Here is a 15,372-nt window from a genome sequence, read left to right as displayed (position 1 = left end):
GTTTCGATCATACGCAACACAAGAGCATCTAAAAAACTCTAAACATGGTGTCCGACTCGTAACCAGAGAGTAAATTTTGCAATATAGTCTTTTTTTACCCCTTCTATATTCGCAATACTTGCCCGGGAGTCTTTTCATTTAGCTGAAGAAAAACTATGACTTACAAATACAACGCCACAACAGGCAAATTGCCCAACGAGGTGGCTGACTTAAGAACATCATGGATCCTCGAGCCCTACCTAATACTGCTACACCACACATGACTTGCATCATTTAAAGGCAAGAGTCTAAAGGCGGATGCACACTACACTGACGTGGCATGTTACCACACGTTAATGCGTGCGATATAAAGTACCACCAATGAGTCTTCTGTAGGTACGTTCACACTGTGCTGAGCAACGTGGTAAAGTCTCTGATGATGTAATCTGACGTAATACGCAAAAATCCGTGCACACTACTCTGACGTAACGTGGGACCACGTAGAAATGCGTGCGATACAAATTCCACCTATGAGCCTTCTGTAGGTACGTTCACACTGGGCTGACGTGACGTGTGAATGTGTCGGTTCATGAAATCCGACGTAACACGCCTTATTACGTGTCACAAAAAAAAATCAAATCGTTCAGATTTTCGTCAGTCGTGTGATGGCATGTGACGTCATATTTGTTTTCGTTTTTTTCAATTATTTTTCAATTTTGTTTTTTGTTCGCGTTTTGATTTATTTAAATTTTTTTTGTGTTTTCATTTAATTTGTTTTTTGCTCGTGTGTTGATGATGGAAGAGCAACTGATCGAATAGGTTCGGTTAAATTCTCTGCTCTTTGACCCTCTACCCACCGAGAATACAGAAATCAAAATGCACGGAGAAAACATGAAGTTTCAGGTCAGTAAACAAATTAGTTATTTAGCCTTTGAAATTGTAAAACTAAACAAGTGTATCTGAATATGAGATAAATAAACATATAGTACCCTAGCATCATTGTTAAATTTAATAACTAATAAAAAATTGTAGCTTTTACTGGTGATTATGCATAATAGCCACATGCGTCGCGTCGTTGGTAAACACATGATAAAACGTACTATATGATATACATAATAATTCATAAATGTATTGTATCATTATATCGGACTACGAATAGTAAAATTTATTATCATTATATCAAGACACGATCGTAAAATTTGCTATCATTACATCGGGGTATGCTCGTCAAATTTGTTATTATATCGGGGTCCGACTATATTCATCAGACATAACTCTCATTTGGAATTTTTTTTTCATATTTATAAAATTCCTCAACTACACTAGGGAATTATCAAAAACAATACATTTTGGACAGAGACGCCGACATGTAGAAAACATTGAGGGGAGATGAAAATCATTTTTCTTCCTGTATATATCAACCCCATACGCGAAAGAGGCGAAATGGTGCATTGCTTTGTACATTAATTAATTATTGGGGGGGGGGGGCTCAGCCTCCTCATAAAATTTATTTGCGGAGGTCTCATATAGCTACAGTCCCCAGCCTCCAGCGTCTATGATTTTGAATTTTATTGCGGGCTTGCATCTCGAAATTGGCCTTCAAAACAAGCGGTTGGTGATGTAAAAAAGGTTTGGGAAACGCTGCAATATAACGACTAATAAATATCATTAAATCGACCAAAACAGCGACGGCCACCACCACCACCAAAGAAATGGATAAAATTCGTCTTTGAGTGTGTTTAAAATTTCTGTTTCCCATTTTTTTTACAAAAAAAAAGGGGCGTCCAAAGTACGATTCTCGGCCGAAGAGCACAGATTGAAGAATGCAGCCGACGGAATAGCTGAGATGGGCCACGCTTGGAAAGCACAAACGCATAGCGCAATAAAGTTGCACGCCATGTCAGAGACGTTGTAAATTTAGATTCGTGGAAATTCTGTGACGTGGGAATTGTACGTCACGTAATTTGTACGTCACAGAATTTCCACGATTAAGATTTCATAAATTCGACATCGTAGTTTGTCTCGGTTTTAATGTCGGTTCGGTTAATCACACCAGTGTGCACACCGTATAATGTCTGATATGATATCGCGCCATCTGTCACGTCACGTCATAGTAGTGTGTATCCGCCTTAAGACAAAAGAAATATTGTGATGAATCGGCAAATAGACTCGTTTTTGAAGGCAAAAAATATGCGACAAACGAGTTATTTTTGTTGGAGGTCGATTTGACGTTTATTTCAACAAGGAAACGGAAATGAAAAAAAAAAAAATTAATAAACGGCGCTGTTTGCGAAGAACACGTGACGTTTTCCTTGCAGAGAGTAAAATCTGTGCAGATACATGTAATTTAATTTATGCGTTTCATTGACGGTGACTATCTATTTCCATCCAACTTCTTGCTGCCATAATTTCACAGGAAGCCAACCGGAGGAATGGATTTCGATAAGAAGGTAGCTCTCGTGACTGGTGGTGCGAGAGGAATCGGCAAAGCGTACGTGATTGCACTGTTGGAACGAGGGGTTAAGGTACTGTAACACTTCCATTTTGCAAGCAGACTCCGCTTATTGAAATTACGGATAATGTTATCATTCATTGGGAATTGTTATCACTAAGGCCCGATGTTGTTGACCTAAAAAAATCTCAGGAAATTATATAAAAAATGCCCTAGAAAATAAATGCTATTAAAATAACAAAACAAATTTCTTTAAAAACCGATTATGTTTTAAAGTTGTAGGGGAAATCTTTTTATAGTATTGAAAGTCACGGGTAAATTCATTCTAAACATCAAAAACTACAAATGGAATTTTTCAACTAACAATTTTCTAATTTATGAATGAATTTAGGAAATTTAAACGACAAAATATATATAAATGTCAGCAAGTGAAGTTTAAAACCGACGTAAACTTCTCTCAACATCGGTTTCTTTAATTGGGAATGCTTGAAAAAAAAAAAAGAGTTTTATCTTAAGTTAATTCTTTTTAATATCCAAAGTTTTAGACATTCCTGTAAAGACGTCAGATATTTTTCCACTGCTTTTTTTTTGGGGAGTGATTTTGTCGAATTTCACAGTAGCAAATTGGTCTACCGCACCTTTAGCACACCTGAAGCACAGCCGTAACTAGGTTTTTGTTTCCATCCATCCACCACTTCAAAATTCGACACTTTTATAACTATGTTCTTTTTTCCCATGTAAAACTGCCATCCCCGGAAATTTTTCCGCCGTGGGCAGTTGCTCCCCCCCCCTCCAGTTTCGGCCCTGCCTGAAGATTTTCTCTGACTTTATCGATAACATCAATCAGCTTGATGCCTTCTTTCTGTAAGAACTGAATGGTGAAACTCCAAAATACTATACGCCCTCTGCCCTTCAATATTCTCCTCTCCAAACAAAGCTTGAGAAATCTCAATGCATACAGCATCATACGGATTAAAACCCTTTAACATGAGTTTGAAGATTAGAAAATTTCCCCTTGTGGAACATGCAAGCATATTCAAGTTAGAACGCCCGAATTTACAGTATAATTGTAAATTTACATTTTCTAAGAGGTTCTTCTTGAGTATATCGGTGGTAAAAAAATTTGCATAAAATAGATTGAATGCGTCATAAAATGTCAAATTACATTTTTCGCTTTGTTTCAAAAAACTAGAATATCCTAAAACTTGTTTTGAAACACTTACTTAAAACGGACTTGTATTAAATATTTCCATGCATCAGACATCAGGACATTGACTTGATACAATATGGGTTGTATGTCTAATGTCTTCATTGGTCACGTGCGTCTTTAGACTGAACAGACCCTTCACAATAGAAGGGTTGAAAAAACGGGATATTTCTGCATGTGGTTGCATGCAATTTTGGACAGTATGAGAAAACGAGTGCTGATTTCGTGAGAATGCATTGTAATGTGATGCTGCACCCTTCGCCTTGACCGTGGATTGTATGCATCAAGACATCTCACATGTCCAAGAACCTGTATCGTTGCTACATAGACTCACATAAGCAAAACCTTGATGCCAAATGAAATTTCCATCTTCATAGAACTTTCAATTTCTGGAATCAAAATTTAGAGACTAACGTATATCTTCTGTATCCAGAGAAAACTTCTAATTCATTTTGGTTTCTATTCCCCCCCCCCCCCTCCAGCAGCTGGAGACTGTTTGAAGGTGGAAAACGCGGATTGGATCAAGAATTCGGTCATCATCGATTAAAAATCCCCGATACTTCGGTGGTTTCATGATATCTGATGATTGTGTTCCGCACGCTGATCATATCAAGACGAGAGATTGTGGAGTCGTGCTAAAAAAGTCTGATCAATATCAAACCAGCTGCTATCGGCTCTACAATAGCGACGATGGAATATATTGAGGTCCAATCCAGATCTGTGCTAGAGACTTATCAATTCAATGTCTCAATGCATAAGATCCGTAGTCAAGGCCAAAGATGGCCACAACACAATGTGTTCGTTCGATATCATTCTGTCCAAGCTAATGCACATGTCATTTTTCGTTTGCAGAAACGTCCCGTTTTTATAGCGTTAATGTGCGAAGATTCAACACACATAACCATGGAGGACATAAAACATTTATTCGATGAATTCGAAGGCCTTCTGCGGGAAAATATTCATGTAATTCATTGTTTTTAGTCAGATGCTCTACTTTTTTCAAATTAAAAAGTAATTTGACATTTCAGGACACATTAAATCTACTTTATACAATTTTTTTTTACCACCGATGTAGTCAAGAAGAATGTCTGAGAAGATGGAAATTCGTTACTTCCGCCCTTAAATTTTGGGCTTTTTAACTGCAGCATTTCATGAACCAACTGCACCCACAAATTTCTGGGACGTTCTAATTTGTTGAAACAAATGTATATACATGTTTAATATATTGTAGAAAGTTGCAAATATTTTTTTTACCGGGCCACATACACACGGGCGAAAAAAGGGCTAGGCTCTGGATATCACTGATATAAATTTTTGAAGAACAGTACGCACATGTGCGTAATAAATTAATGACATATACTGTGTCCCATAAACTCGTAAAAAGTTTAAAAATTCATAAAAATTGAAGCAATTGGTATATTTGAATGTGGTTTACGAAAAAGTTATTCCTTCTATTCTACGAAGGGGGAATCTCCCCCCTCCCAGCACAGTAAAAAATTTATTTCCAATTTTTGTCAATAAAGAGTGCTACACAAAAGCAAATCACTGAAAACATGCAAATCACAGTCATATAAAATGTTGGGTGTTCATTTCTGAATTTTCCTGTAACTGGCGCTTATAAAAGTTTTTTTTTTTGCGTTGACATTGATGGATGAAGCACTGTTTTACCTCAGCAACGAATATCCACCGAAGCTTTACGAACGTTTCGGACACGGAAGAGATGGAAGAAACATTCAGACCCATTCACAAATGTCAGACTGGAGTGCAGCGCTCCCTATTGACGAAAATTTGATCTACTTTTTCTGTTTCAAAAAATCTCCTTTCGTGAGATTAACCTTTTCGCGTTAATTGCATTCAAATATATATGCCAATTCCTACAATTTTCATGAAATTTTAAACTACATATTCACTAATTTATGGGACACCCCTATCTATACTGTATCTTGAATTGCAGATCCTATACATTCTGTATTTATCGGTTAATTGATGCATTGCAGGTTTGTATCGCCGATTTGAACGAGACGACCGGCAAAGAAACGGCTGACGAGCTCTCAAAGAAACATCACGGAAACGTCACCTTCGTTAAAACTGATGTTAGTAATCGTGAAAGTTTCGAAAGTGAGTTTGCTCGTCGATTATGACAGTCATGCTGCCGTCATCCATCACAAATATCGATTTTAGTGTCTCGCGGCACCCTTGGCTGTCACGAATTCTTACCATGGGGGTGTCGCAAAAAATATTTTGGAAATAACATGAAAATATTATATATTATACACATATTAAGCATTTACTTTTCTTTTCAGAGGCAGTAAAGGAAACGTTATCCACTTATGGTAGACTAGACATTCTGATAAACAACGCAGGATACTTCAGTGAATACAATTGGGAGAGAACCATTGCTGTGAATACAGTAAGTGGAAAGAACTCTTCAACGGCAATCTAAGTTATTTTTCTCAGGGCCGTCTCCACAGAAGCCTGCTTTTTGTGGTTCGAGGTGCGAATGCCATCTGGTTTTCCAATTGATAAATTCTTGCCAATAAGAGCAGGCAAACCTTCAACGCCATACTTACATATACACGAAAATGCAAGCATCTAACATTTTCACTTCTAATATGGGAGAGAGATGGCAGCACAAGTAGAACACAAACCATGCATAACTCTGATAGCATGAAAACGTTATGCACACAAAACTTTCCATCATGCATCAACTCGTTAAAAATTCTCCTAAGGAAAATGTTTACTATAAAAAAAATTTATTAGGTGCATGTGCGATTTACTAATAGCAGCATTAGAGCGCCCCCTCCCAAATCTAGCATCAATTTAGTAATTGTAAATAGCCCCAGGGTCGTCATGGACCCCTCGGGAAAAATGATTATTCTGAGGCCCTCTCTGGCTGAAAATGCTTGCTTACAAATTTAAATTCTTACTCCCGAAAATTTGAACCAGACGTCATTTTTTGTGATTCACCTTTTAATCTTGGGGCCTGCGGGTCGTGCGTGGGTGGGCCCATGCGTTAGGACGGCACCTCTTAATCCTGGTCCTATCTCCACAGTGGCAATTTATTACCGTGTTACCTCCGAAGAAGTGGCTGTGTCGATATTAATTATCGTGGAACCTGTGACTAAGTTTAGCGCTTGCATTCTTTTCAGATACTGCCATCTATCATCTAAAGACCAAACTGGCAATGAATGAATACAGTAATATGTGCAATTTAAATATTGTATCGTTACCGTGGCGTGATATATATTTTTTTTCGGGAGTGGGGTTGGGAACCGGTTCGATATTGCACCTTGAGGTTGGGAAACCAATACTTTTTGTACCTGGATCACCTACTAATAACTACTTGCTAATACTAATACAGACTTGCTCTCGTTAATAATAGCACAAAATTTCACCATCATGGAAGCCCCCAGCTGCGTATTCCTCCTCCTCCAAACCAGATCATGGCCCTCCGCTCTGTTTAGCAGGTGGTCAAAGACCACCACTCATGAAAAAATTATGACGCCAAACGCAATTTTAAATAATATGATGGGGGGAAAACACAAATGGATATTTCAATAATTAAGCACCAAATTTAATTGATCTTATTGGAGCTCAGTAACCACGAAACAAAAAAAAAATACATATTTAACGGTAAAAATTGAGGTCACTTTTATTTTGTGCGTTATGTGCCATAGATGCAACAAGCACAGCAAAATCCCTGTATAACAAACTTCAACAGGCTACTATTACTACTGAACCAAACGTGCACCTCGTCCACATTCCTCTGCGGAACTTCTAATGAATTGGTACATGTTTGAATGTGCGTGCACATTTTGTAAACCTAACGTTAAGTTTTGTTCCTGTGTAATACTTGCTATAGTGCTGCCCTCTGTCATCAAATTTTCTCACTATGAGTGAAGTGTAATGATTAAATACTTGTGCCATTATATATAGGTCTGTGGTGAGATTTTTTAACGGGGAGAGCAGCTCGTATTTGCACCTCGAAGTTTAGGAACCACATCAAACCAAATTCAGCCTACCACACCACTATGACAACGGTGGGGTTCGAACCCGGGTCTCCGCGATGAGAGTCCGTCACTATGATCACTCGTCCACCACAGCGGCAGACGTTTATTTTAGGGGGGGGGGGCGTCAGCAGGGCCCAGGGTGGCGATTTCAGTGAATCGAGAAATTTGAGGAAAGAGTGGCCAAGAAAATTAGTGGAGTAGTAGAAGTGCTACAAAATTTGTGTAGTCCGCAGGCAGTAAAACCAATAACCCACCTTTGCTTAGGCCTAGAGAGCGAGATACAAGGTCGGTGAGTGATCAAAAGAATGTTCTATAGAGTGTGTAACCATGGGAGTGACCCAGAGAGTGTATGAACATGGGAGTGAATCAGATAGTATGTGTGCTGGACGTGACCAAAAGTGTGACCTACAGAGAGTGGTACTAGGTCGGCTATTGATCAAGAGAATGACCTAGACGGTTTGTGAATATGTGAGTGACCAGAGTAAACAAGAGAGCGAGAGACCAGGTCGGCGAGTGACCTAAAGTGTCTCCTAGATAGCGAGGGATTATGCTATTAACCGACCAACAGAATGATCTAGAGAGTGTGTAAGCATGGGAGTAATTTAGAAAGCAAGGTGTCAGATCAGTGAGCCCCAAAAAGATTGACCAAAAGTGTGCGAGCATATGAGTGACAAGAAAAAGTTAAGCTCCAGAATAATCAAAAGAGATTGTTCTGGATCTAAACTTATTGAAACTATTAGATCCGCCCCCCCCCTTCCCGAATTTCTTCGCCCCATCAAGCGTATTCCTTTGAAATTACCGAATGAGCCCGGCTAGTGGTTGCCCGAAGCATTTTGTGATTTATTGTGCGAAAAACAAGATATTTTACATTACCTTTCTTATACACGCGTGACGACGCAGGAATCGTTGGACGTTCCGTTCCCTTTAGGCCGCGCACATAGTGCGGTGACCAAGATGTACGTGAGTATATAATACACACTAGCGACGAAAACAATTGTATTGCTTTGTTCTACAACGCACATACTTCCATAAGCGAGGCGAAGGAGAGAAAAAGGGCACTCAACAAGGTGCGTGACTTGAACAAACCTGTTTGTTTTCACCGCGATCTGCTGATTTACGCTATCTGCTGATTGGTTCGTTTCTCCTTTTTTTTCTCTTTATCTCTTCTGCAGAGGGATCATCATCATCATCAAACCCTTGCATTTCAGAACCCTTTTCAGCCATATTTTCTTTATCCTCCTCTTTTACTATGTGAGGACATCTCTTCCTACACCCTATGTATTTTTTTCTTCCTGGTCTCAAATTTTGTAACTTCGTACTTCTTCGCTCCGCTATGAGCACAGCCTTGGACTAGAATTGGGAGGACGACATTACCGTAAATCCATTTCTGTGGAGGCCCCATTCCCACGAAAGACCATGCCTTAAGACGGCCCTGATTCTTGTATCATATTCCTTCTTGTCCAAAACTCACTCATTACTTATTGAAATACACTTGCAGGTAGGAACAATTCACGGGATCAACCTAGCATTCAAATATATGGGCAAAGATCAAGGCTATAACGGTGGTTACGTTATCAATACAGCTTCTATTGCAGGTACTGTTCCAGTGTATTTATGAGCAATTTATTTAAGGTTGCTATTTTTGTATAAATACATATTTTTGAAAGTGTTATGCTCGTAATAATAATAATAACGTAATCATTCAAACAGGTGTCCAGGGAAGTTACGCACTTCCGGCTTATTCCGCCAGCAAATTCGCTGCGGTTTGCGCTACTAGATGTTTTGGCGTGAGTTATTCAGGTTATTCTTTTAAATTATCACTATACAGGCCAGAAGTTTTCACGCAAAATGCCATAAATATATGTTTTTTTCGCTATTTTCTAACTTTTTTTTTTCGCAAAAATGCTTTTTTTTTAAATTTTTCTTGCCTTAAATTTTAACACTGTTTCATGCTTATCAGTGAATTTTAGCGGCCATGTTTTGTAGAACGTAGATATTTTTAGCATTTTCAATTTAAAAAGAATTGGTCTTTCTACAATCTTCAACTTTTAACACTAATTCTTGTGAGAACGCCTTCTCCCAGTATATTTATGCAAAAAAAAAAATCAGATAGTCAATGACGTGTATTCAGAAGGGGATGCTTAGCGAGCTGTAGCAACACCATCTACAGCAGAAGGCCACCGCGCGAAACTCGTGACGTTACTGAAGAAGGTCATCTCACCAAGCCGACGCATGCGCCATCTTTACCCTTTTTTGTAGTACTGTGTATCCAATGGCTATAGGTGAGAAGATCTTCTTCAATGACGTCACGAGCTTCGCACGGAGGCCTTCTGCTATAGATTGTGTTGGCTGTAGACAAAGGCCATAAGTTCGGAGGGGGAGACAAATTTGAAAAATGGGTGGTCGAGAAAATTTGTAGAATGATAACAGGACAGAAATACGTTTGTATAGCCCAACTTAGATCCACCTTTGCCCAGTGACTAGACATAGAGGACTAGATCAGTGAGTGACTAAACGACTGACCAAGGAAGTTTGCAAGAATGTGAATGACCAAAAGAGTTATTCAGAGAGGGTTCAAGCATGTGAGTGACCAAGAGAAAGATCTAGAAAATGTGCAAGCATGTGAGTGACCAAGAGAAAGATCTAGAAAATGTGCAAGCATGTGAGTGACCAAAACAGTATACAAGTAGGTGAGTGATCAAAGGAGTGGCTCAGTGAACCAAGAGTGTTTACAAGAGTGGGGGCTAAGCGGGTTATAACACAGAGCGTCGAATTAGAGGAATTAGTGGTCTATGAGTCTGATCTGAGAGAAAACTGGACAAGAATTGGAGGAGGGTGTCAGAATTCATGTAACCCACAGGCGGGAAAACCCCAAATCCGTCTCTGCATATAGCAACCAACAAGCAGTTGAACTCACATTTAAAGTATTGTAAGAATGCTCTAATTATAACAAACAGCATTACAATTAGCTACAATTATTTACTAACACACGAACTTTGCTTTGACCGGATTGTGTTAGACATGAATGTTTTCGTTCAAACAGTTGCTGCATTATGTATAAGAAAATCTGGGAAGGAATTAGAAGGAAGTTTTGTTTCTCCACATGCTTCACATGACATATGTTCAATGACATAAAGTGGTGGAAAAAAATTTAAGGACAACTGAAAAACCGTCATTCTCTCTCTCTCTCTTCGAATTGAACATTTTCCAGTGACAATAATTTTAATGATGCACTGTTCCAGAAAAAAAATTGTATAAATTGTAGTAAAGGTCAAAACTTGTGAAAAGAAAATATAAGGACAGTAGAAAATTAGTCACATAAATTTGTTTTAGTCTGGAAAAACATCTATTTTCTTTATAATATTTATCATTTGGGATGTCACTGGTAGAGACAAGCCATAAATAACTAGTTGTGTTAGTCAACAAGCTTGTTAGTTATAACAAGCTTGTCTCCCAAGCTTGTTTGATGACTGAAATTAAGATACGCCTCAATGACACTCGAGAGGTTCCACCTGAATTGGCTTCTAACCACCACTTTTTAGACTTTGAATCATGTGCAAGAGTATTACCCCGTTGAAACAAAAATTGTCTAAATGTTATGGGGGGGGGGGGTGCCTCAGAAAACTTATATTCACAAAAACCTTCTCGTACAAGCTTTCAATCCATAATTTTCGGGCCCATTTATGAAACTTTAAACACCATTCTTCAATCTTTTAACTCTTCTTGAAATTTCACAACTAGGCATAGCAGTTTCTCTGAGAGCAAGTGCATTTTTCTTTTTCAGTGTCCAATGAATATATTGGCTTAGGCCATCTTCACACTTTCAGAAATAAATTCAATTCCATAGCGTATGACTGATCAATAGTCTCAGAGCTGTTAAGCCAACTTGCGAAAAAATTCAAATTTCTTTCCCCAACGGCAGAAAAAACGCGCGTCCTTATACTTTTTTTTCAGGTTTCGACTTATACTATAACTTGAACAATTGTTTTCCTGAGCAGTGCAACACTCATCAAAATTATTTTCACTGAGAAATGTTTGGTTTCACTTGGCGTTCTAAAATTTCCATATATTTAAATCCACAAGCTTTTTGAGATATGACGATTTTTCGGTTGTCCTTAAACTTTTTTCACCATGTTATTACTAACATAAAGACAGGAGAGAATATTAACAATATACGGCAATCGCATATACATATGTTATATCAGAGTCATCCGTTATATTATGTGACTCGAATTTCTCGACATATCGGAAAATACTGGTATTTCTGGCCTGTTGGCTTCCCTCGTTGTTTCCCGGCATGCCGGCTAACGCTGAGAATACGAAAATTATTTTTTACGGCTTCTCAGTCAAATGACTAACACATCATATATATTGGTTCGACGCATCTGGTTTCGACTCACAAATGTCGGGACTGGTTTCAACATGTATATCAAATCAGCAATTGGATGCATGAAATAACTGTTGAGTAAAAAAATATTATAGATTTTCCCATTTTACATTGTTTTCAAACTTCAGAATTGATCTCAGAAAGCACTGATGAAAAGCGAAACCAAATTCTAAAAATCTTGACAATAGATGACACTTTAAAAAGCCGTGCTGAATAGTTAAACAATGATGCTTCAATTTTGTTGCTCTTTAAAGTTGGTTATACTTTAGAATAAATTGTTATTGGACTTTCTAAGGAATTTGTGATACTCGTTATCAGATATTTTGGAACCTTCAAAACAACTTATAGTAAAAGAATGATCAGGAGGTTATCCTTTTGTATTCCACAGACCACCTGAGCCAATAAAATGAAAGCCACGGGCCCATTCAGTATATAGCAATGTAAAAACAACGAAATATTGTCACATCTGTATCATGTATGAATATAGCCTCATATTACTTACTACTATTAAAATAGTAGGCGGAGTAACTGCAGCTTATTTCTTAGACAGGTTTTCGGACCCTTAACATCTTAGTTTTCTTTTTTTTTCCTATTTACAGTATTAAGAATGCTTTTTTAGTGCCTATTTTAAGCGTTCTTAGTTTCTTTCTTTCCTGCCTATTTTTACAATGTTTAGAATCTAAATTTTCTGTCTCTAGTTATTTATGTATAGCGATATACAGAGTTCATAGCCAACATCACGAACCGCAAATTACTAGCAAACCGTTGGTCCTAGAGGCATACCTCCAATTAGATAAAGTATGCAAATAACGTGTGGACCTCAGATGAAGAATTAATATTGCAAAAGAATGCATAGTCATTATAATAAAAAACTAACTTTTTAATACGGACACCTTGTGCTCAAAATCCCAATTAAAAAGTTGTTGACTCGTCTCTCTCTTCTGGCCAAAAAGAGGAAAAAAGTATTCACGTGTGAAGTGCAATATTCTCTGAGATATTTAAATTCAAAAAATGGAGGGAAATTGGGGAGGGGGGAAAAATCTTTTCCACCTCATTTATGCCATTTTTCCTAATTTTTCTCCATTTTTTTAAATTTAAATATCTGGGCAAATAATGCACTTAGAAACGTGGAATATTTTTTGTTGACATCAAGAGAGACAGGGCAACAATTTTCTAATTGGGTTTTTAAGCACAGGGTGTCCATATAATAAATTATTTTTTTAATTTTAATAACTATACAAATGTGAATGACTTATCTGAAGTGTACACGTTCTTCAGATACATTTTCTAACAGAAAGTATGCCTCTTGGATCAATGGTTTGCCAGTAATTTACAGTTCGTGTTGTTAGTTATGCACCCTATATCATATTAGGGTGAGATAGCCATGCACCCTATATCATATTAGGGTGAGATAGCCTTACGAAATTGTTCTGCTGCAGGCCGAATTCCATTATAAGAAGCATGGTGTCACGGTGAATGCCGTCTGCCCAGGTGGAGTGGACACAGAGATGTACCGTGTTTTCGCGGATTTGACGTTGGATCCCGATGGTGTGAGGAAAGTTATAGGGTCTACACCTCCTATAAGGTGACTATTAATCTTATGATTTTGGCAATAACGATTGATTCGCGTTATAGTAGGCTGAAGCTGACTGTCTATAGTTTCCCAACCTGGCAGCACAATTTTATAACATGGCATAAAGGCCGTAGCGAGAGCTGTCCGATCATAACCTCTTAATATAGGAGTTCGTGGTCCGGTCCCTCACGAGGTGTTAGAACATTGACTGATATATAATTATGGAATAATAATATTCCATATGGCTAAGTTTATGTTCTACCCATTACCCATTGGCGGATACAGAGAGGGAGGTGATAAGGCTGATGCCCCCACCCCCCGTTCACCATGCACGCTTTCCATTATTCACTGACCCCCCCCCCCCTCAGTTCGGTGCTCTGTATCCGCTTAGTGTTTTATCGCTGTGGGCTCGCCCCGAAGCACCCGTTATCCCTTTCCGAAAAAAATTCTGGCAACGGCTTTGCATTATATTGATTTCAACATTACACTCATTTGCTGCGTATTTGAAGTATAGATGGCCACACCTTGGTGTCTATGCACATTCTGTTCTCTTCACTTCGACGCTAAAAAATATTTTACGTGCATACGTCTTTAGCCGGTTTCACGCCAGAAGAACGACAGAATTCCATAGCGTAAAAACCGGTTTTGTGGTTTGTCTACGCAAAATCGATCATTTAAATCACCTTTTAAATTGATCATTTAGTCGCACCTCAAAATCAGTTTTGACACTGCGGAATTCTGCAGAGTTCCGCTGGTGTGACGGGGCCGTTACGACAAGCGATACGATAAGCTGGAAATTGATATAGCCTACATCAAAAAAATTTTATCAGAGTTCTTCAATGTCAATATCATGAAAAGATGTTATTGATAATTCTTGGATTTAAACCGCAAGATCGAAAAAATTAACTTTTGAAAATGTATAAGCTTTTGCGTCGGCTTTATTGCTTGTTATTACAGATTGCATGGTAATATTATATAAGATATTACTCTTCTTTCTTTCTTTCAAACCGAACATGATCCATGCTTTATCACCACCGGGGAATTTTCGCATATCGCCAATGGGGCTGGACGGACCGCGACGGACTTTATCGTACGAGAATAATAACAAAAATACTTATGAGATATTACACGTGAACTTACGAGATTCAATCATCATACAGAAAAGTGAATAACGTGTACAAGAGCTTAGTAATCGTTTTTTTTTTCACACCGTACAGTGCATCCGTCGTGGCCGGAGCGATGATCAAGGTGCTGGAAGACGGAAAAAACGGTGCACTAATGCGTATTTACGAAGATGGCATCCCGCAGTACCTCGAAATTGATCCAACTATATGAATGTAAATTTATCATTAAACTCATGAGTATACAGGGTGAACGTCACCTAATCTGCCAAACGAAAGAGGTGATAGACAAAACGATGTGAAACATAAACCACCACCACAGCAACTCTGTTCCATCCCTTACCATTTTAGAGTTATAATGGATAGAAAAAAAATGCATCAAATTTGAAGAGAAAAAAGGAAAAAAAATTGTTAACTTCCTGAAAGAGACCTAGATATTTCGAAAAAGCAAAAATATCCTTTATGGTGACAACATCATACCCATCAGAATATCTGGGATTAATGGCGAGCTACAAGCGCTAAAAGATGAGCGTAGTGCAAAATCGAATTGCCACCAAAATCTGCAACAGACTATTCAGCAAACACCTTCCCAACTAAAAAGTCGGTCAAAAACTTACCAGAAGCTTTTATATTCCACCAGATT

At 38.2% G+C, this 15,372-nt stretch overlaps 1 protein-coding gene across 1 annotated transcript; it reads left to right on the top strand.

Annotated features, from left to right (window-relative positions):
* Positions 1-2,274: 2,274 nt before the first annotated feature.
* LOC149089659 (15-hydroxyprostaglandin dehydrogenase [NAD(+)]-like) lies at positions 2,275-15,121 on the top strand. Its single transcript, XM_089234489.1, has 7 exons — positions 2,275-2,504; positions 5,636-5,756; positions 5,942-6,048; positions 9,147-9,243; positions 9,359-9,435; positions 13,475-13,620; positions 14,826-15,121. Exons 1-7 carry the CDS (start codon positions 2,412-2,414, stop codon positions 14,941-14,943), a joined length of 759 nt encoding a protein of 252 aa, XP_089090615.1. The 5' UTR covers positions 2,275-2,411; the 3' UTR covers positions 14,944-15,121.
* Positions 15,122-15,372: the final 251 nt, after the last annotated feature.

Source organism: Pholcus phalangioides, unplaced genomic scaffold (assembly GCF_987345545.1).
Source record: "Pholcus phalangioides strain wild (caught in Gottingen) unplaced genomic scaffold, Ppha-v1.0 ptg000001l_1, whole genome shotgun sequence".
In the NCBI taxonomy this organism is placed as follows: domain Eukaryota; kingdom Metazoa; phylum Arthropoda; class Arachnida; order Araneae; family Pholcidae; genus Pholcus; species Pholcus phalangioides.
The sequence above is the reverse complement of the archived record's forward strand: the minus strand, read 5'-3'. Positions and strand labels throughout refer to the sequence as shown.